The 23,896-nt window shown below is 37.0% G+C and overlaps 1 protein-coding gene across 4 annotated transcripts in view; it reads right to left on the bottom strand.

Moving 5' to 3' along the window:
- The window catches only part of COL12A1 (collagen type XII alpha 1 chain), a 104,534-nt gene that overhangs the window by 29,012 nt on the left and 51,626 nt on the right, over window positions 1-23,896 (bottom strand). For all 4 annotated transcript variants that reach the window (XM_062572846.1, XM_062572847.1, XM_062572845.1 and 1 more), the window contains 20 exons: window positions 21,334-21,463; window positions 20,353-20,492; window positions 18,935-19,064; window positions 18,071-18,213; window positions 16,945-17,074; window positions 15,872-16,014; window positions 14,148-14,277; window positions 13,825-13,944; window positions 13,051-13,197; window positions 12,096-12,212; window positions 11,453-11,599; window positions 10,897-10,971; window positions 10,264-10,403; window positions 8,225-8,348; window positions 7,865-8,008; window positions 5,197-5,361; window positions 4,279-4,317; window positions 4,033-4,171; window positions 2,698-2,840; window positions 2,209-2,318 (listed from right to left, as the gene is read on the bottom strand). In XM_062572846.1, coding sequence (XP_062428830.1) covers window positions 2,209-2,318; window positions 2,698-2,840; window positions 4,033-4,171; window positions 4,279-4,317; window positions 5,197-5,361; window positions 7,865-8,008; window positions 8,225-8,348; window positions 10,264-10,403; window positions 10,897-10,971; window positions 11,453-11,599; window positions 12,096-12,212; window positions 13,051-13,197; window positions 13,825-13,944; window positions 14,148-14,277; window positions 15,872-16,014; window positions 16,945-17,074; window positions 18,071-18,213; window positions 18,935-19,064; window positions 20,353-20,492; window positions 21,334-21,463 — 2,556 coding nt within the window. The remainder of the gene's footprint in view (window positions 1-2,208; window positions 2,319-2,697; window positions 2,841-4,032; window positions 4,172-4,278; window positions 4,318-5,196; window positions 5,362-7,864; window positions 8,009-8,224; window positions 8,349-10,263; window positions 10,404-10,896; window positions 10,972-11,452; window positions 11,600-12,095; window positions 12,213-13,050; window positions 13,198-13,824; window positions 13,945-14,147; window positions 14,278-15,871; window positions 16,015-16,944; window positions 17,075-18,070; window positions 18,214-18,934; window positions 19,065-20,352; window positions 20,493-21,333; window positions 21,464-23,896) is intronic.

Raw genomic sequence — 23,896 nt, 5'->3', positions numbered from 1 at the left:
AGAACAGTGGCATTTGCATGTCCACTCATTCTGTTTATTTATTAAATAAAATAATGAAAATAATGATATTTGGTAGAAACATATGATTGTTCCATCTGCTACTTTGAGAAGGTTTTACATCTGCTAGTGTTATCAAACAGGAAGAATGGGGTACAAACTAGCTGAAAATGAGAGTTGCAATCTGAGTTGCAGATGGGAGAACAGAAATCAGATTCACCATATTTTATTGATCCATTCTACCAATGAAAACATTTTTCTTGTTGACTATGTGAGCTTAAGTCCTACACAGAGCATACATTCACCAAACAGCACCTAATCTTGTGAAACCAAACTTCTAGATCTCTTGACTAAGGGGACAGCTAGGTAATTGTTACATTTGCATAAAAAGGTGATGATAAAGATACATATCCTAATGCAAGCTAGCAGACTAATAATAGATCTAGCTCAAAAGATCAGAGAATCACAGAATGGTGGAGGTTGGAAGGGACCTCTGGAGACCCTTTAGTCCAACACCTCTGTTCAAACAGGGTCACCTGAAGCATGTTGCCCAGGACCATGTCCAGGTGGTTTTTGAATATCTCCAAGGAAGGAGACTCCAAAACCTCTCTGGGCAACCTGTTTCAGTTCTCTGTTACCCTCACAGTACAGAAGTTTCTCCTTATGTTCAAATGGACCTTCCTGTGTTTTCAGTTTGCATTTGTCGCCTCTCATCCTATAGCTGGGCACCACTTAAAAGAGTCTAGCTCCATTATATTTATACTTATTGATAAGATTCCCTCTTAGTCTCCTCTTCTCCAGGCTAAACAGGCCCAGCTCTTGTAGCCTTTCCTCATAGGGCTACATGTTCCAGTCTTAGTAGCCATTCACTGGACTCACTTCAGTAGCTCCACCTCTCTCTTGTGTTGGGAAGCACAGAACTGCACTCTAGGTGTGGCCCCACCAGGACTGTGTAGAGGGGGAGGATCAATGGTCTGCCTAATCCAGCCCAGGATACCACTGGCCTTCTTGACCACAAGGGTTCATTATTGGCTCATGATCAACTTGCTGTCCACCAGGACCACCAAGTCTACGCAGAACTGCTCTCCAGTCGATCAGCCCTCAGCCTGTACTGCTGCATGGGGTTATTCCTTCCCAGGGCAAGACTCTGCACTTCCCTTTATTGAACTTCATGAGGTTCCTCTCTGCCCATCTCTGCAGCCTATCGAGGTCTCTGAATGGCAGCACAGCCCTCTGGTGTATCAGCCACTCCTCACAGTTTTGTATCATCAGCAAAATTGTTGAGGGGGCACTCTATCCTTTCATCCAGGCCACTGATGAACAGGTTGAACAAAATTGGGTCCAGTATTGACCCCTGGGGGATACTGCTAGCTACAGGTCTCCAACTAGGCTCTGCACCACTGAGCACAACACACTGAGCTCTGCCTTTCAGACAGCTCTCAATCCACCTCACTGTCTACTCATCTAGCCTGCACTTCATGAGCTTGCCTATGAGCATGTTATGGGAGACAGTGTCAAAAGCCTTACTAAAGTCAAGGTAGATATCATCCACCGCTCTACCTCATCTATCCAGAAATATACATGCAAACAGATTACATGATCCATTATGTGCTCTTTCTCATTACTGTTGCTTCCTCAGTTAACAGAATATTCTCTGCTAAATGTTTTGGAATATTTTAGATCCATGATTCTAAAGCTATGCATGCACATGTACAATATATAACAATATATGCTTGTTAAATATATAAATCTTATTCAATACGCTATTTGTCTTCCAAACTTGTCTTCTTGCCTTCATCTACATTCACATAACTGCCTACTCTCTATGGCCTTATCTTCCTCTTCTCTGATTGATTCCAAATCACTGCACGCCCCTCCAATCTTTCCTCATCATAGCTTCCTTTTTCCCTTTTCAGGTTTATCTTTTATTCTTTTTTATATGCCAGGAATCAGACTATAAAATCTTGTTCAGATATATGTCTCCACTTACACAGACTTGGCAAAATCATCTCTCTGTAGGGCTTAGACTAGGCCTTTAACTCAACAAACAAAAAAGAGCTACAACTTCAGAGATCTTGTTTCTATGTAATCTGTAAGTCCCTACATCAATTTACAAAGAGTAGATACAACTGACTCTGGTTTCTGCTTGCTTGTCTCTTGTTTCAAAGAATAGCACTTCACAAAATAACATTCATAAATTCAATCCTTTACCTTGTGGAAGCTTCCATAAAAGATTTTCTTTATTTCATCGTTATCAAAAGTTACAGTTTGAACCTCTCCCCTTGTATCCTTGTTAAAGAATGACAACACTTTGCTGGCAGCTGCAACAAATGAAGATAATACATTTCATTTTAGATGTACTACCAAAATTGCTATCCTAACATACACTCATGGATAAAATACAGTGCACCACTCAGTTGCGTAAACATGGATTATAGATAATTTTACAGGACTGTAACTGCGTAGATGTACATTCCTCTGGTTTTAGAGGTAATAACAAAGTCAAAATGTAGCTTAGTTGAATTACTCTTAGCTGAATAATTAATTTAAGTACAAAGTAAAAAATATCTTGTAAAATAAAAACATATAATCCCTTTGCCGTGTAAAAAGGCTTTGGCTTTGGAAAGATTTGGAAAGAATGCATGAAAAGTAACTTTATAAAGTATAAATTCTTTGTTCAATAAGTATAATCATCCTTACGATCAAGCACCACTCCAACTTGTGGTTTGTAATCTCTGTCTGTAATCTGCCAAATTGCAAAAGGCTCATTGGGTGATTCCGGCAGAAGGCGGAATAACATAATGATAGTGTAAGCCTGTGGCAATCCCTCTGGGTGAATCTCCCTGTTAAGAGAATATGAGGACATTTTTGCACATCAAAAACACATGCGAAAAATAAACAAGATCATTGTCATTTCCTCTTTTTCAAAGAAAAAACATAAGAATAATAGATAATCACAGTGTTTAACAGAACTGACCATTATAACTATCCCATGAAACAGAAAAGAATGATGTGATAAAAATCATTTTGTGATTTGTTAAGATGAACTCACAGCCTATCTTTGAGTCCATGGTTATGTTTACAGTTATAGAGACAGCCAATGTGACCAAGAGGTCTTGAAGATGTGTTCTGGTGGCAAGATTCAGCATAAACTACATATATTTTACATTTCTTGAAATGATTGTATAGAGAAAAGAAAGACCATAGCATTATTAGTCTTTCACCTGGCCCATTTCAGACAGCCAGGCAACAGAAAACACTGCCTTTGACTACGCTTTAGGCCTCTCTTTTGACTTAGAATGACTTTTCTAAAACATACTGAAGAAGATGGGGAGAGATGTAAAAAAAAAAAAAAAAAAACAATGAGGGAAATACTGTTTTCCCTTTGCCACTAGATTCCTCTTACTCAGACTAACTCTGCTTTTCTTTTGTGTGTATGTGATAGTTGAAAAGAATGACTGCGTGTTACCCTCCATACCCAAGCTCTAGGGTTATGGGCCCTTGAAAACTCCACTCCATTTGCCAAATACGGTAACTCAATTAGAGGAGAAATCACCCCATGTCGATGACATCAGTGTGCTGCCTGCTGCAGTAGGATGCCTCTGAAAAAAGTAGTACCTATCCCTCCAAATTGAAACCATTTCCCTCTGGTAATGTGAAGTCTTTAATATAAAAGAGGCTGCTGTTCAATTGCCTCAGGCCAAACTGTGGATTACACTCATTATACCTAACTTGAATGATTTGGAATGGTTAAGAAGCATAGTCTTAAACAAAGAATAATAAGCAACTTAAAAAAAGAATAATAATGAGCAGATCACAAAGGAAGAAAGAAACTACCATTTAATGGGAACAACCACAGATGTTCTTTGGAGTATATTTCTTGGAATTCAATAAAAAGAACACCAAATAACTGCACCTTCTGTAGGACACTAATGCTATCATTTATAGACTCTATTAATGCTTCTCCACCTGAGAATATTTTACATTGTCCTAAGTATGAGTCTTCCAGGAAAACTGTTTAATCAGACAACTTACCGTACTGGCTGGCTGACAAAAGCATTTTTGTGGAGTCTATATGCTACGTAGCTCGGGAAAGAGCCTGTTTCCAGTGATACACCTTGTACAGAAGCAAAATGCTTCTCTGTTAGGTTATATGATTCCAGCATCTTGAAGCCTTTAAATCAGAAGCGGAAAGGAAAAAAAAAGAAAACAACATTGTAGTGTAACTGTGGGAAATGACACAAATGAACCTATGTCAAAATATTGTAGACAGCTCCTTACCAGGTGAAGTGTATCCCTCCAAGTAAATAAGAGGACAAGCTAAAAGAAAGGAAACAACATGTAAATTAATAAAACCTAACATGATATGAACATGTACATACTTCCAAAAGTTTTATTATTAGAAAAACTGCAATCTTATTAATTATCAGCCAGCTTTTATTACATTTGTCATTCTGTCTTCTGTTCTGCAGTAGATGAACTGTTAAAATCTTTACTCACTGCTTCTAGTGAGGATATATCCAGTAGGATATTTCTACCATGACAAATTTTATGGAATAATAAATGAACCCCAAGAATATTTTAAGAGTCCAATTCATAAGAAGAAATGCACACAATGACACAATCTTTCCATAGATATTTAATGCATGAGTCAGACTGCATATTAGCTGTCAGATTCAGAAGGAAAAATTGCAGATTTATAGGGCTCCTCCGCAGCTTGAGGATGAGGCAGTAAGGGAGTACATAGTTGCACATGACAAGCCTGAGAATTTTTCATTTTTGCCATAGAAGGATTTCACATGAGTAAACAACTGGATTTTAATTTAGACAATTTTAAAATAACATCACACACTTCAGCTGCTCCCCTATAGCAGTCCAGACCAGTGGTAAGGAAGAGACCCGTCATGTCCCACAGTACATATTAGGCATTATTCTGCATCCTCTCGAAGAGCAGTTCTTAGTGACTGTTACTCTCTTTTTGATACACCAGTATCTTGAAATGTGAGACAAGATTACATAAAATATAACAACAAATTAAAAATAACAATTTCCTCTCTCAAACCATGTGTAATTATAATGAAACTTAATTTATCTATACGAACACTTCTTTTAAAGTACTGTAAATGAGATGACAACACCAGCAATATGTAAGCAAATGCACTAATTTGGGGAGAATGTAAAACACTGTCTGTTACTCACTTGAGGTAGCTGTCTCACACACAAAGGTGAGGAGGTTATCTTGAATCTTTTCAAAGGCATCAAAGTCATCAACAATAAATACGTGACGCTCACTGGGCTTGCTAGCAATCTTGGCCAGCTCATTGTAATCCACATCAGCCACACCAACCACAAAGACACTGAAACCTGTAAAAGTAACACTTTTAATGCAAAATGTAGTTAATGCACATTACCATTTTCCAAATCAATATTTCACAAACTATCTCTGTCATTGACTTTTCTTTTCAAATTCTACCAAGTCTTGTATCTGACCTTTTTTATAAGCATATATTCTGGACATCCTTTCACTTTATCAAAGTTCTAGAGGGATTTAAACTGATTTTTGCATCTTTCTTTCCAAACTTTATCCTTCTTCTTTCATTGACTACTGTTGGGCATTATCCAGGCTCACAAGCCTGGCTCCATAGTTCCTTCATTCTTTCACACAAAATGCACAATCTTCTCCATTCTGCAGTATCTCAAATCTGTTCTATGTCCAAATTCTCTGTGCACACTATCTACAGTTATCTGATCTTTTAACTCTTGCCACCTCCTATTTTTCATGTTTCTCTGTTCTCCTCTTGTTCTTAGGGTGGGATTTATGTCACCAACTTTTACTCTCCAAGTAAACTTGAGGTCTAAGCTAACTGTCTAGGCTTCCTCTATACTCAACAGACAGCGACAGATTCAGAATGCAGTTCATCTCACTTCCCTAAGATGTTTACTTCAAGATAGGAGAAGCTGTGTTCTGTAGATACCTATTTGTTGCTCTCTTCAAAGACCACAGAAGGACCCTAGATGATCAGCTCAGACCGGACATTTAGTAGTTAAAATGTCTAAAGTTAAATGAGAATAATGCAGCTCCTAGAATTTAATCATATAACACCAGGAGTAAAGGTATAGCCTGCTCCTTTGTTTTCCTTTTCAAATCTTCATAACAGCCTCTAATTGCCTTCTATGTCAAGTTTTAGCTTCCTGTTATCTTCTAGACTTTACAAAATTCTCTGACTCATTTCTTTCTTTCCCTTCTCCTATCTAATCCTCCACTTGATAATTTGTCCTCTCTTTGCCTTACCACAAAACAGAGAAGGAAAAAAATGTCACTGTAGAATTCAACACTAAGTAGCAAAATCTCCCACAGAATTTCAGTAACAAGAAACTGCTAACAGACAAGCTAAGTCAAAGCTAAAACAAGCATATCTTCATAAACTGCTGTCACAGCAGTAATTACACAATATCCCATCCACAAATGGAAAGATAACAAAGGTAAGATTGTCTAAATACAACTGTTAGCCTGAAGAAAAATCAAATATTTGCATATAAAATGTGGAAAAACTAGTTAGCCAACAATACATCAGAAAAAAAAAATTAAAGCTGTTCTTGATGACAAACTGACTACGAATGAATAACGGATGCTGTTCCAAAAAAGGCAAATGTCATTCCAGGGTATATTAACAGACATATGTAAGAGATGGGAGATAATTACTCCTCTGTGGCCAATATTGGTCAGACCTTGGCTGAAATACTACATTCAGTCTTCGGCACTATTTTTAAGATGCAAAGAAACTGAAGTCAGTAGAGAGGATAGCAAAAATGATAAGAAGTTTGGAAAACATGATCAGCAGAGAAGGTTGAAGGAAATAGGTTTGTTTAGTCTAGAGAAAGGGAAGACAGAGACAGGAAATGACAACAGGCTTCAAATATGGAAGTCTGTTACAAAGTGGGTAGTGATCGATTGCTTTCCTGATTAACTATGGACATAAAAGGAAGAAAGCAGTTTCATTAGCTTCAAGAAACATGTAAGTGGGAAGTGAAGAAAAGCTTTTCAATGGTAAATGTAGTTAAGCCTTGCAGAAGGTTATCCAGGGAGACTGTAGATGTTTTAATGAATAGCTTAGCTAAATGTTTTTAGAAGTAATCTAGATAGAGTTGATTCCCTCAGATCAGAGATGAACATGATGATCACTCATGGTCTGTTCTAAGCCCTACAAGTCTGTGATTTCTTTAAGGAAGTACATCATCTTCTTACTCAAGGAAATGAAGTTCAGGTGGTTCATATACTAAAATGCAGAACTGCTGGGTGATCTCAGCAGAGAGTAGTGATGTTAGGAGAAGGAATGGGTCATCAGTTACATATAAGCTACATCCAGGAAACCAAAGGAGGGAGTGCAAGGAAGGTTTTTTGGCTTGGAAGACAACCAAGAAGTTAAATCAGACGCAGCTCCAGCAATAGCAGTTCCTTTAACTGAAGCTCCTCCAGCTTATGCCAGCTATAGCTTAAAACTCAAAAAAGTCAAAGCCGGTACCTCAAGAGCACCAGAATGAAGTGCACTTCATAACGATCCTGGGGTCCACATAGCAAGGAGGCATAAGAAGTGACTGAAAGTCAGGTCTACTAAATGATATATACATGAGGAATTCCTTGAAAGCCTTTGGAAGCCAGATCTACCCCCAGAGAAGACAGAGAAAGAAGAAGCAAGTCTAGCCCAGGGAATCTAAATTCTTAATATAGTTTTGAGCCATTCCAAATACACTTTTCTGAGTCCACAAATGATGAATAAATAATTTACAGATAATTGAAACACCATTTATAAACTGTACTGCTTAACACTTCAGGAAATGAAACAGCTAGGTACTGTGAATGGCTTACCAGAGTGCTGTATGACGGTGGCTGCTTTCCTCACCTCGTCCTGCGATCGACCATCTGTGACAACAACAAGTACCTTGGGAACGCCTCGCCTCATGCCGCTCTCCCAAGTCAGGACCTTTTCTTTGATAAATGTGAGGGCTTTGCCTGCAAAGTGCGCAATGAATAAGGAGTCAGCCATGTTATCCACGAACATATAAATCCATTACTTTACCTTCAAAGAGTGACAGTCACAAAACTAAAACAGAAGGACATAAAAACCTTCAACCTTCTGCCACACAACACTAGGATAATGAAACAGTTTCCAAAATCAATTTATTCTAAATTAATATAACTATAATAATAATTATAGCTCAGAGTTACCCGTCCGTGTATTTCCACCTCTATACTGAATATTTTGAAGAGCTCCAAGGGCCTGGGCTTTATCATCAAACGTATTCAGTTTAAATTCAGATTTTGCCTCATCACTGTACTGCACAAATGAAACCTGAAACAGAAAGTATCACATTGTTCAGTCTCATACCTCTGTGTTTAGAGAAACTTTTCCTAGTGAAATATGTATTACAGAATATTAGTAAGCATTAAATAATTAAACTTTTTGATATATATCTATGTATATGCACACACATACATATTTATATACATAGATACTCTCACAACTTTGTACATACAATACTTTTTTCATTCTCTCTCGTTAGTGGATAAAATATGATAAAGACTTAAATAGGTACAATTAATTGTCTGCTATTATTACAATGAAATATATAGTACCTATTCTCTGCTCCAGAGCTGGAGTACAGTGTCTACAAAAACTTTTCCAGTTTTTTTAAGAAATGAACAAGAACTTAAATTTATATGACTCAACATCAATGAAGCTGGATACGTACAGAAATTGTAAACTTTAAGTATTGGAAAACAACCACTGAATGTTTATTCTGAAATCATCTTTAAATTCAAATACAATACACACATTTAATGTCGCTTCGTTCACATATTCTGATTCGATTACAATATTACAGCACCATACTCATTTGATTCTGAATAGATATTTCTCTGTATGTATATATTCACATTTACTGAAGTAAATTTCCCATTTTTAATTATTAATATCTAAGATGAAGAATCAAGAATGTCACAGCTAACTCAAGAGGCATGTGACCTAAATATTTTTCTAAATGTTAGCTGTTACTCTTCTCTACCATCTATATTTGCAGGGAAAAGACAATAAAAACAAACAAACAAATGGAAGGGAAACCTACCCACTGTATATTAGAGCTAGAAAGAACAAAGAATGTCTAAGACAAAGTAGGGTATGAGAGGGCCCTTTTTCTTAAAAATATATCTAAAGAGTTAATGATGGGGAAGCAAAGGTCTGAAGATATGCCTAGAAAATGAGAGATAGTTCATGAGCAATGCAAATAGCTTCTATGGTTACTATAAAAAACACTCTTCCACAAAGATTCCCTTCTGCCTTCTAACCAAGGAAGTTGTCTTGCATCTGCAGGTCACTGCAATGCTCCAGAAATATTTTTTAAGGAACTGTCTCATGTCTCACGTTATTCACTTTATGTAGTGAAAGGCAGGTATTTATGAGACCCTAGGCAGTGCTCTCATCCAGCTTCCCATAAGCAGAAGAAAATGGTGATGGTGGAAGGCTTACAGTAAGAAGCCTCCCAGTAAAGGGCTCTGTCAGAGCTATGACTGGTCCAGAAATCTTGAAATTCTAGTCTTCATTAGCTATTACTGTGGGTTTTTTTAAACGATTCATTCAGAGGAATAAATTTTCCCCATATCTTCACAAGGCCCATAGTGGAGTGGACTCATTTTAGCTCTCTTTAATATGGGATGAACGGACCTCTGGAAGTGCCTATCCCAAAGAGGTTCTACCTGCCCACTGCAGTGGGATTCTAGGCAGCTAGATCAGATTAGGCTAATGTCAAGCCAGCTGAATTCCTTCCACACACAAGACTCTCTTCTTGAACTGAGAAAAATATAATCCCAACTAAAATCTCACACCATCTTCAAAACAGATTTCTGATATGACACAGAAGAAAACTAATTTATAACAACTTGGCAGACTGCCAGCTGTTAATGTTTTACACAAAGAAACAAAAACATGAAGCTAACCATACGTCACCCCAGTTCTCTGCCTATTAGGATTCCCACTGTCTCCTTCAACTTCTGTCTTTCAGAACAGTAACTTCTCAGGACACACTGGGTTCTCTTTGCATCCCATATATTTCACATATGCTTGTACATGCACACACACATATGCATGCATTGTACAACAATCCAACACAAAAAAGACAGCAAAGGAAAGGAAAAATCAGATATGACTTCAATAATTCAGCTTCATCTTTAGTTCCTCTTCAAAATGCACTCAAGAGGAATAACAAACCCACCTGGATTCCAGCAGGATTAATCAAGTCAAAGGCTCCTACTGTATTAAAAACAAATTTCACTACTTTGTTGAAGTTATCATCACCAATACTCCAGGAAGCATCAGTCAGGAACACTATGTCTGCTTTGGCACCTCTACATACTGAAAGATAAAGAATATATCATTCATAGTCCTGTGGAATAAAGAGGATTGTCTTTAAAACTGAAAATTCAAGAGTGACAAATATTCAGTAAACTTCTATTATCATGCAGTAAACCTGGAAGGTGGCCTATACCAACACAAACACATATATTACAAATTTTCAAAGAAAATTTGCTTAAGAAGCAAAGACAAGTGTTTTAAAGGCCATTTCTTTCTGAGCAACAGACATCAAATCTGTCTTCTGATGGCAAGGCTCACAAATTTGTGTCGAAGCTATAAACATCACGATTTTCCCCCAAATGTATGCGCCTTGCTATCCTAACCATGAAAACTCCACAGCAAATAGATGGCATTAGGAAATTGGTCTCAAATTTCATTACCTACAAGGTTGTTCTAGTTTTAAATCTATTTCAGCTTGTGAAAAACAGAATTAAACCCTGAAGTAATGCAGCAACTATGTAAAAATACTGAATAAATCTCCAGATAAACATACCATCCCGAGCTGGAGGGATTGTAGGAGGTGGAGGAGGTGTAGGCGGCAGAGTTGGTGCCTCTGTAGGTTTGAGGACTGAAAGAAAATAATAATTTTTTGACTCAGTATAAATTCTTTAATTCAAGGAAAACCTCTAGATTATGTTCTGTATTACTGCGGAAAGAATCAAACCCTTTCTCACTAACCCATACAACATACAATTAGCAGAGAAAATTTTCCTATGTTACAAAAGTAATGAGATTATAACTGCTCTTATCACAAAGGTACATGATTTCATTGTAACAGAGGAACAACTTTACATAAGCTGAGTAAGCTGAGTAACATCCCACTCTGAAACTGCTTTCCAGTTTTTCATCTAAATGCAAGGAAATACTTGGGTTGAAGAGTGTAAGAACTTATCTCTTTCCCTCACAAACTCCAGTTGACATTACAATCAGAAAAAGAGAAAAGATTACTTAAGAGTACTGAAAGGCATTTCAAAACAAGACAGGTTCTACCGTCAAAATAAGACACGTTCTGCAGCAAAAACTTAAGGTTCGCAGTGGTGGTTATCTACCTGTGTGTTCCCTCAGAGAGACTGGAGGTCCCTCAAGGTTAGGGGTCTGAACGAAGACGGTAGCATTGTATTCCGTGTCTGGCGATAAGCCAGTAAAACAGTGGCTCGTTTCTGATCCACGTACTGTGATTTCTTGTCCTCTGGATCCTGTTAAAATAAAGCCCAATTGAAAAAAAGTGGTAAAAGCCAGTATTTCCCTTTTAATATGTGTGCAAATAAGTGCAGAAATTAGAGCTCTCTGGGAAGGAGGCTGGAATAGATTGGACAGCAGTCTTTAAAAAGCAGACCTTAGAAAAAGAGTCTTTAAAAGCCTTTCAGAACCAAGATTTTGCTGTGAGGACTCTGCGCCCAGGAACACACTGGAGAGCAACTAATTTAAATTCAGAACCCTTGTAAGTAGCAGATACCTATTAATGAAACTAAATTTCACAATAAGCAGCATGAACTCCTTCTTGCAGCTTTTTCACCACTCTAGAAAAACAGACTGTGTTCAGAGCTTTAAAGCTCAACCACATGCAGCATGACTTCTGGTAGAGTCTTGCCACCATACTAAATTCAGGGTGCTGCCATTGAAATAAAACAGGTATGTTCCCATAAAAAGAAAGAAAGAAAAAAAAAAAAAAAAAAACTAAAATATACTTACCATCAGCTGGATTTAGCTTTAGTCTATAGGAAGTTGCTGATCGGTGAGCTGACCATCGGATACAGAAAGTATCCCAACCCACTTTGTAACTTGTTAGATCAGTGACATTCAAATACACTGTAAATGGAGATAGAGATAAATTACTCTCTGGGGAATAGTATGTAATGGATGTTTAATGAATGAGGTCAAAATTAAAATTATATTAGCAGTGCTGGTCCAGAACTTGATTTTTTTTAAATATTAATAGATGCAAAAAGCAGTTCTAGTCAATTCTTCTTATTTTCTGTAAATAGCTAGGCATCTATAGGGCATAACAATGACCCAAAGACTGATACCATTTTCATATTAGGTAATAACCCATTTTATGATTTCAATAACTCATTTTATGAGTTTTTGCACTAAGTAAGTGGAGTTCCTTATAAAATAAGAGACATCTGACAACCAGAATCTGTTTCATTATATTTACAGCAATATGGAAAAAAATGCAGTGAGACAACAGAAGTCTGGATGTTTGATTCAACTTAAATTCAAGAATTTTTAGAAGCTTATTTACTGAGGTCATCAACAAAATAATTTCCTACTGAAAAGGTTAAGTTTCAATCATTGAATGTTCTTGTGAGATATGATTAGAGGCAGCAAAAAGCCTAAACTTGCACAGCATGGTTAGATTCTGCAATACCTTGGACACATTTCAAGAATGGCCCCAATCATAGCTAAGCAAAATTTTAGGAAGCAGACTAGAAAAGTTTATATCACCAAAACATTACTAAAAACTATATTTACATTACCCAGGCTTAGTTTTTTAATACCTACATCATGGACAGGTGATAAGAATTTCCATGAGGGAATATTCAGACCTTCTGACAACCAGCCTTAAAAACCCTCTCTTCAATCAATGTTATCTCAGATCAGCATGCGTATCTAGCATGACTAGAACAAAATTATTTTGACTTACAGGTAGTGCCTTGATCTGTCAAAGGTATGCTCATTCCAGAATCATACTGGGCATAAACATTCACATCATAAGTAGTGCTGGGAGACAAGTTATGCAGGGTGTAAGAAGTCACTTCTCCAACAAAGACCTCCATTGGCTCATTTGAACCTTGAATGAAGAGAAACATTAGGAAAAGACAGAGAGAGGAACAGACTCATGATTAGATGACCTAGAAAATTATTACCCTTCTTTAACATATCTTTGTTAATTTTGTCTACTAAAACAAAACAAAATCATTTCTTAAATCATCTAATTTTAGCATATAACACTATTGTGAACAGAACACACATAGCTTCACCAGCTACTGTGCAATATTTGTGTTTAACTCAATTTCTAGAAAGGTATGCTTAGCATTTCATTCTCTCATAAAACAAGAGTTTTGAAGGACCTTAATACCGTAATACCTGTCCAACACTCATCTCACATACACCAGTCCATATCCTCAAAAGGAGGAGAGGTATTAATGATAAGAAAAATAAGTCTGGTCCAGAACTTTATCTCATATGAAATCTCACCTATACAATTTATTTTCTGTAGCTGAATGCATGAAACACTGTATTTGGAAGATTGCACTTCTTATGAAATACTAGTAATAAGAAGACTTAAACTTGCATTGGTTCCAGTAAATAATGTAAATAAATAAATCATTTATCATAACTGTTTTCACTATACATGTGATTTCTGGTCTGATCTCCCATTAGCCATGTACTATTCTGAAAGTGAACAGGTTCTTACCCACTGGTTTGTATACAATTTTATAGCCCAGAACAGGGGATGGTGAAGGGTCCCAGGAAACTCTGAATCGTGTATACCATTCATCAGTTATATACATGTTCTGAGGAGGAAGTAGGCCAACTGAAAAAAAAAAAAGAAAAAAACACCATAATTAATTAGACTAGTAACTTTTTTTCAACCTCTATAAACTTACAATGTAACTCCATAGAGAAAGAATCATGTCAGATACATTACTAATGTAACAAGACCTTAACAGTGTTTGAGCACCCAAGCAACCTTTATCTTAAATTTAAGAAAGAATATGGAGTATTAAAACAAATTACCAGTTCTTCCATTTCCAGTCAGTTGTCCACCATCTCCATCTTCATACACAGCCACAACGGTAATTTTATATGGTGTATCTGATTGCAGCGGTTGTAGTATCACATTATTTCTTATCCCAGGAACTGTTGTCTAAAACACATAAGAGAAACAGAGGTAAATATACCCACAGTACTGCAAATGACCAAATAACTAGAACTAAAAATGTGCTCAATATTTAGCACTCTTTTTATGTCCACTGTAGATAAAGTCATTCAGTACATCTTAATGGTTACAGCCTATGAACAACTACAGGCATGTGCTACTTTAAAATACAAAACACTGCAAATTGACTCTCTGGTCCCTACTCGCACACCAGACTAGGACACTGCCACACTGCCATTCCTCACCCAGATTTCAGTACTATTCCCTCAAAAAAAAAAAAAAATTTTTTTTGTCTGTTCAGAGACAGAAAAAGAGAAGGCCCGCCTGGATGCAACCCTGTCTACCATGCTCTAGGTGACCCTGCTGAGCAGGGACGTTGGACTAGATGATCTCCAGAGGTCCCTTCCAACCTTACTGATCCTACGATTCTAAGGAAAAGCTCCTGAAATGAGGTGGGAAGACAAAGACATTCACACTGCTTATAGTTTCATTGTTGCTTCTTCATTATCCTCAAATCAGGATACCATTTTCCTAACAGCAACAACAGTAACTGAGAAGGAAGCCCTAAATATTTTGATATGTAAAACCTTGCCTATTTATGCGACCAGCAGTCTTCTTAACTTCCTGCGGCAACTATACACTATAGCTCCCTTCTAATCGAAAGTTAGGTATAATCCAGAAAGTGAAGCTGCTCCACAAAAAGCCCATATAGCATTGAAACTGCAGAAAGTATCTCAATGTGTCTCAAAAGCATGCCCCAATCAACATTTTCGATTATTAACTGACAAAAATTTTCAGTGGTTTGAGGCTTTTATGAAATGTCCAACATTTTCTGTAGAAAAGCTGTGTGTGTTCAAAACACATCTATCCACTGAAAAACAGTTTCAGTAGGGAATTTTCAGTGAGTGAAAGTAAGTCCTACACAATATATAAGCAATAACAGCATTTAGGTCATGGTCTATGCATTGAATTTTGGCTGGTGGCAGTCAGCAGGAATTCTGCCATTGACCTCTATGGGATCTGAGTTTGGCTTTGCTATACACACCCACAGAATTTTGTAAATATCTGATTAACTTGTATGTGAGTGCGTAACAAACACTTAAAATATACTGAACACTTCAAAGGCAAGTTAGATGCTGAATTGAAGTTACCACTGCTTTCTTAGCTAAACCAACTCAGCCAACTCACTTCCATTTATAAAATTCATACTTACATTTATTCTGCATCTTAGCACAATCACTTCATATTGAATAGAATATGAAGCAATGGCTATTCACCATAGCAAAATGTTTGAACTAAATGCAGAAAGCAGGTTCTGCTCAAAACCGTCTGATTAATGATACCAGTCACACGTTTAACATTATTTTGCACATGGTTTGGTCCATTAAACTCTTTATGCACTGCAACATTGTGAAACAAACTCTTTTAGACAAACCATGGCTTATTAGCATCAGTGACTCTTAAATAATGAACAAACTACCCATAAAGCTACCAAAATGTGCTACATGTAGAATAGGTATTTCTGTAGCCTAAAGAATCAACTAAAACATCTCAGTGTTTATTAAGGAATTACAAAGCTTACATATTCATCTATGGGATCTCCCACAGTGGGTGAATAAATAATTCTGTATTGCTGGACTAGTCCATCAGCATGGTCCCATTGCACAGAAAGGCTGTTTGTGGTCTCATCAAACACCCGTATATTCCTTGGCCCGCTGCGAGGCACTAAAGAAAGAAAATACAGAAACCTGTACAAAGCACGACTCTTCCAGTCCAATGTATATCTCACTAATTTAAGCATTACCCTGGGGCAGAAGCTAAGGGCTCTCCCCGAAACCCAGCACATACAGGCAAATTTAGTAGATAATACAGCAGCGTCTGAAGGTCTTAAATAGAAATAGGACTTTTTCTAGAAGAACTGGAACAGTATGGAAGGGAGAGAACATTGAAGGGACACGGAAGGTGACCATCTATATAAATAGCGTGTCACATTTGGCAGTTATATATTTATATGTATATGGGGATACAATAAAGAAAGCATAGAGGCAGCAAAAGAGGGGTGGCATATGAACGCCACAGACAGGTTCTCAACACATTTTTTCTCATATTAATTTGAAATACACCCTGCATACTCAGATCCTGCAAACTAAGTTGCAACATGAGTTTTTGGGTTTAGGCAGCTCCAGAAAAACAAACATTTGGGGGGTTCCACATATACAATTATTATGTATAATTGACACAATTGATACATATTATGTATAATGACACAAAATATGAGGTATAATAATTTTTTTCTGTTGACAGCAAATTCTACCCATTTGAATGTGCTATTTGTTTTCAGAAAGTCACTTAGATATTTAGCCGCAATTAAATTTTAAAGAACGGTTTTTACACTCTCAAAGATGTAGGCTGACATTAGGTTTATTTCACAGATGATAGTGAGTTCAGTGATTATGCATGTGCCACAACTGCCAGACAACCTAACAACAGTTCCCTTCCAGAAAGGCCTAAAACTACAGTTTTAGCTGTAATTCAGTTGCACTGATCTCAGGGTTGCAGTGAATGGCTTACACTCTTTGTAATTGCAACCAACTTTCTAAATTCCAAATACACCAAATCTTGACACAGATTTGACAAAGAAGTGATGCTTCTTACATGTTCTTCCCTGTGCTTCGCTTGGATTTCCTTCTCCATCTGCATACAGAGCTATAACATTTATTGAGTAAGCTGTGTCAGGAGTCAAGCGCTCCAGCACCACATCACGAGTGCTGGCTGGTATCACGATCTAAAACAGAAACAAAAGGCATCTACATGAAAAACCTTCAGTCCATACCATGTCTTGTTAGAATGAGCTATTTGAATGAAATAAAGAAAATCTGGGAACCCAGCCACGCTGTTTAAGCTCATGTTATTTTCTGAGTAAAATAATATGAGCTTAAAACAACCCATTAATATTGATAAAAATTCAACAGCATGTGCTACAAAAGATTGGAAAATACACAAGATCTTCTCATTCTTCAGAGTTGTTATTTTTTACATTTTACATGAAAACAGAACAAAAGAAGGAATATTCAGGAACCCAAAGCAGAAAGGTAAATTCTGAAATGGTTTACTAACATACAAAGAACATTTCCTAATAAGAACTGACAGACAGGTTCCCACTTGTGTTTAAAGTATTATACAGTTACACTTTGTAAATGACTCATTAAAATTTCTAACACTTCTATATATTCAGACGTATCCATCTCCACATGTACAATATGAGTATACATTTTGTATGAGCACATTCACAGGCCTAGGTCTAAGACTGCACCCATTTCTACACAAATCCAAGACTTCTTACTGTACATGTGGAGAGCAAATTTATACTCATTCTCATATTCAGATTTCACTGCTTATCAAGTCCTACTTAAATGCTGATAATTTGGAGTAAACAGATGGTTTAGTGGTAAAATCACAAAAACTTGGCATCGGGTTTCATAATTAATCATTTCCTAATAAATAGTGGTTTCCTTCTCTTACACTCAAAAAGGTTTTATTGTAATTCATTTTAACCTGAAATACAGTAAAGTCTCTAATCTTCAGTATTAAATGGGAAAGGCTTTTTTCTTATTTCTTTTATTTCACTAAATTAAGCATTTATTTACAACGGAATAAATTCCTTTAGGCATAGTGTTGTCAGCAAGAAGGAAGATAATTGGCTTCAGGTCATTATTAGCATTGAAGGAAGCAGTAAGTTCCACTCACTTTTAAGGAATAGTATAAAAACTTAATTACTTACAGATTCTGATGGCCTTGGGCCAGACAATGGAGAATAATTAATTCTGTATTGTTGTACTGGACCTGGAGCAGGATCCCATCGGACATTCATGCTGTTTGGTGTGGGGTTATAAACTTGAATGTTTCTTGGTGTTCCTCTCTCCACTAGATCAAGGATAATTTAGATTCAGTTTTATAAAGCGGTTTACTTAAGAATGATCTATTTCTACTCGAATTTACAACTGGTGCGAAAAAGCAACCGAAAAGTTCTTCAGCCCAAGATACATACATTACTTGTGTTACTTCTTAAATCTATGAATCTAAGAAAACCCATTATTAATCATTACAAACATCTCTGCCATGCAGTGAAGCACATATGTTTACTCTGCAAACTGAAGGTATGATTACAACACTTTGTTACCTATTAGCATTGTCTAATTAGCCACGTAAGAAAAGTAGTCATAAAACACACATTTTAGCTCATGTTAGCATTGAGAGTTCAAATTCCCAGAAAATTTTAAGTACATGGCGTGGACATCAACATGGATTAACACCAGTACTTGCCATTTGTTCACCTGTGTTGCTACTGGCACTAGAACTAAAACTTTGCTCTTGTGTGGCGGTAAACAGTAAGTTAGATGCCGAGCACAGAGCTGAGATTTTCTGAGTTAAATGGACGGAAAGCCTCTATGTGAATGAGCAAAGAAAACTAAGTTACAGAACTACAACCACAACCAAGCAGGTAAACAGTTTCTTACACCGATGCCTTAGCTTGGGGGAAAAAAAATTTCCACAGTTGATATAAATCAGAATTCCGCGACTTATACTGACTTGAGTCACTCGCACAAAAGTCTTAACATCTTATTAAAAGGATTGTTTTACTTACAAGTTCTTCCAGTGTCAGACGTGCGTCCGCCATCCCCTTCAGAGAAAACTGGAACCACAGTAATAGTGTAAGGTGTGTTGGACTCAAGAGACCTCAGGATGACATAGTTTGTGTTCCCCGGTACTGTGGTCTACAGATTTAAAAAGAAAGGTAGTGGGATGGCATTTACATAAAGAATGCAAAAAGCTTAGATTTTTTCCTATCTCCCTTACTGTTGATACTGATTTTACATTATTCTACACTTAATTATACACTGCACAAAGGAACATAAACTGAAATTAACATCAAATTAGACCCAATTTAATACAAGTTCAAATATATATTTTTTTATTACTTACATCCCTGAATACAGAAATAACCTCATAATCTAGCATGGTTGATTTAATCCCCTCTCCTTTAAAAAGCATGCCCTCCACCACATCTCATTTCTAGACTGGATATGACAAAATCTTTACCAAAGAAGAGCGTAGTTGATATTTGAAGTAACAGAGTATATGGTATCTTCTAAAATTGGCCTTCAGCAAAGTTCTGTCTTGGACAGTGTTTGTTAAATCTTATATTCTCTTACAGAATCACTTACAGATGTTCTTCACTTTTGGGTCCAGTCTTATTCTGCTACTATCAGTAACAGAATCTACAGTGATTTCTCTAATGACAACTATTTAGCAGCTCAGAGACATTAAGAAGTCACTTTCTAAATCAAATAAACATTACATAATACTACAACACACCAATGACAAGAAGTAATAAATATCTCATGTTAACAAGTAAAACTGCTTAGCATTTAGGAATACATATTATCAGCAGATCTCTAAATACTTTTTGAAATAGTTCTAAGCAGTGTACTCCTCATTTCACAGACACATCAAATTTTACAGATGTGGAAAATGAAGCCCATGCAGGGAAGAATAATATTTTCCCAATCTGCAACAAGAGTAATCCAAACTCATTTACAAAATTGTTTTAGCTCTTAAGTAATTAAGTCATTTTAGAAGATTGTAGTAAGACATCCACGCAAATTTTTCTGCCTTAGCAAACATCAGCCCAGGTGACTGCCTACAGCCCCATGACTATTTAGCAGTAAAAATGTGTAGAAATGAGGTCTGATTTTATAGCCCTTTCAACACCCTGAAATCAGCTTCATACCAAGAAACTTTTCCCTGACAGTAAACAGACGTACAACTGTGGTATTAACTCCCTGTACTAAGAACTAATCACTGAAGATCTAATATATTAAATCAAACATTGGTATCACACATGGAAGTTGCTGGTTTTCATTTAGATGCTCCGCATTTGCTCCAGGATGGCTAAGAACAGAAAACAGCCAGTGTACAGGCAAACAAACAGCATTTCTGTCGGTGGAATCATCGGCTGTTGTTTATCTGAGACAGTCAGAGAGATCCACAAGAAGGATTTACCATTTCTTCTGAACCTCCAGCTGCAGGTACATAAAACACTTTGTACTGGCGAGGACTTCCTTCAGCATGATCCCATCGAACATTCAGAGTACTAGTGGTTGGGTCATAAACTCGCAAGTTCTTCACGGTGGTGAGAGGTTCTGAAATAGGCCAATGAGCTGTCAGAAATGTGGGTCACATTCTCTCACAGGCGCGTGTCAGATCACAACTATGCAATGTATTATCATGAAATTTTGAAAATAACAGGTTTAATAGTTCATGTTATTGTCCTCATTAATCAGAACTCCTCAGTCCCGTCCAACAGCATCAGGAATGCTAACTACAGTGAAAAGAATTCTTTCTGGACATTATGTTAGAATGAGAAACACTTTTAGAATGAGAAACAATGAGTTCACTAGGATTATTTTCTTAATTTCTCACCAAGAACATTCCTTTATCTGACTTTCCACGGCAGGCTCAAATGTAAGCCAAATACAAATGAATTGATAGTAGATTTATCTTCCATGCCCAAAGTGTATATGGTAGCAAACTACTTAGTGCTTTCTATAGGAATATCGAAACAATACTACCATTAAACAGTACAGTCACAAAGTGCACACTGTGAAGGTCAGTCTGTGAACTGAAGGTGCTAACAGAAAAGTAGTAAGCTTATACTTAACAGGACACCTACGAGAGTCAACATGCCTGCAAATGCTTTACGATTTTTTCTAAACTGTTGCATAAGGAGACAAGCAGATTAAAGGGAGGGAAAAGTTCCCCAGTAGCATAAGCTAGTGGTCCATAGTTTCTCTACAGTGAGTAGACTGGTAGTAACTCTTATTTACTTTAGATATTCAAAACCTACCCAAAGACAAATGACTATTGAAAATGTGGATGATTTTCACCACAGGAAATCTGCCTCTGCCAATCTGAAAAGCAATACCTCAGCCCTGTTTCACCTCAGCCCTGTTTCATACCCAACAAGGAGGTCAAGTTACTTACTGGTTCTGCCTCGCCCTGTCATCCGCCCCCCTTCGCCATCCGCGTACATCGATGACACAGTGATAGCATATGGCGTGTCAGGCTGCAGCTTCTGTATCACTACGCTGTTCTGCCGCCCTCCCACCACAGTCTGCAATAGGACACAACAAAAAGATTAAAACCCCCTGTATGCTAAGTCTTACCATAATAGTCAAGAATGCTAACTTTGATTCAGAGCAGAAAACACTAGGATTTCTCATATGATGCAAAACTCTTGTGACTGAAGCTGACAGCAGATATTGAACAGTAGTAATATTCAGTAAATATCCATTTTAGCTAATTTAGGCAGTCTAGTGTCACAAAGTCAACATTTTTAGGACTTCTAAATTTGTATATAACTACAATTATACAATTACTATCTGTCTGTGCCAGCACAGAGCTGTTTTTTCCACAATATGATATAGTCAGAGGCAATGAGTTTGGTAAGACTTTTGTTTGCTTTGATAGACTTTGAATTGGGCTTATTATGCTCCACTCTCAGTATAATGCAAGAATGGAATAATTTACAACAATCTGCAGATCTCCAAGGTATATTTTGTACAATAGCAACATTGTCTCTCCTTGATTTCATGCATTTTATAGTATGTTGCTTTAGTAACCATTCTCAAATGTTTATTAAAAGTCTAAAGTATTATACATCTTTCATTTCAATTTTACTTCAGCCTATAACTATGTGATAACCACTCTGATAACCATATATCATAATCCCCACCAAGGAAATGATTTACTACAGTATATTGAGAACAACACTCAGAACATCAGCACATGAGAACTTTGCATTTGCTCAAGAACATCCTTTCTCTTTTTTAGGAACTATCTGAATATTTTCAAAGCCTATTAAATTCATGTAGTTATGTCATAACACTTTAAATGTATCGGCAATGAAGAACTCTGAAAATGACTAAGCACTTATATACCTTCACATTTCATTAAAATTAGATATTTTTAATTTATCAGGAAACTTGTATTTGCATTCAAATGTCCAACACTCAGTTCAAAGTGCAAATGCTTTAGCATCCCATCATGGCAGCCTCCATGTTTTAGTATCTACCTGCCTTTCAAAATCTGACCCCGAATGACCATGATTGTCTCAGCAGTTTGGCATGCAGTTTTTGCAGGCCTGTCTTCAAATCACCTTTGTTCTCTCTTGGTCCCAAGGCCATTAGAAGTCAGATCAATCTCATAGAATAATAAAACCTTATAGAAATTTCATTTTAAGTATTTCATTGGGGTCACTGCTATAGTTTCTGTAGCAACAGCAATTTAATCAAATACCACAGTCATAAAGAAGGGGACATGAAGCTGCTATCATATGACTGAGAATCATTTGCAGACAGGGATTAACACTTCATAAACAGAGTGTGAATGTTCTGTGTGCTCTCCTTAGAAGAGAAGTGTCTTCACCAGCTGTTACTGCTGGTAGTATCAACTTCTAGCTAGTTGAGATTAAGTCTGCTCCATGTTCTGCGTCACTACACAAATTTCCACAGAATGCCCATTCTTTATTCACTTCAGCCACTACAGATCACATCTGGCTGACAACATGACCATTTAATCAACCTTACTGCTGCTACTGATAGCAATTTCTCACTGGAATTGCATTGATTGTCAAAAAACTTCCCTGTCAGTGCCTTGTGGCTATCTCTAGGCCTTTCTCAGATACACTGTTTCTTAATAGTATTGGTCTGAATTTTTAGAAAGATTTTACTTCAACTCAAATGCATGCTGTTCAGAAGGGAATAGAACTGGGTGTGTAAGTATCCAACCAATTCTAAAGTAAACATGCCCAGATACGCTTCTGAACATGTAGGATCTCAGATTACAGTAACAAGCTAAATATGTGTGGTTTTCTTCTGAGACGGCTCCTGTGAGTCACGTGGCAGTAACCACAACAGCCTCCTGCTGCAGGATATGGCATATTTAAGCAGCACGCTCTTTTGATAAACAGGCTGACTGTTGCTGAGACCACCAGCAGTCCACACAACAAATGCTGATGATCCAGGGAAAGCTGGCTGGTCATACAATATTGGTTCTCTCCCATCATTACAGTTTTTCAATCATATTATAAGAGACTAAAACACCTTAAACACTTCCCTAAAATACGTTTCCCATGGACTAGCTTTTGCAATTGTCATTTCTTGTTGGTTATTCTGCCCTTAGTGTGGTAAGGGAGGATAACATACAATTCTCAGTTGTTCTCAGTATGATCCACGGCAAAGCCTCTCTGATAGCATGTGAACTGCACTGTGAAAAAAAATGGCAAACTCTTGACTATGGAATTAGTGATGCTACTTCTTATTACTGACTGTTGTGATATATGTATCTCTGTGACTTGTACTCTAATGTCCCGATTGATTTGTTCCTCACAAATTTGAATTTTATTCTAGTTATAATTATATGACTTTCAAGAAAATGGGCTGTATCCAAAGTTAGTTTGTTTTACACAGATCATATTATCTTGAAGGTGAAAGGGAAGAAAAACAGAAAGTAATATGATAATATGTACATATTTACTATAAATAGA

The sequence above is a fragment of the Rhea pennata genome, chromosome 3 (genome assembly GCF_028389875.1).
Source record: "Rhea pennata isolate bPtePen1 chromosome 3, bPtePen1.pri, whole genome shotgun sequence".
In the NCBI taxonomy this organism is placed as follows: Eukaryota; Metazoa; Chordata; class Aves; order Rheiformes; family Rheidae; genus Rhea; species Rhea pennata.
Note: the sequence above shows the minus strand (reverse complement) of the source record. Positions and strands in the feature narration are given on the sequence as shown.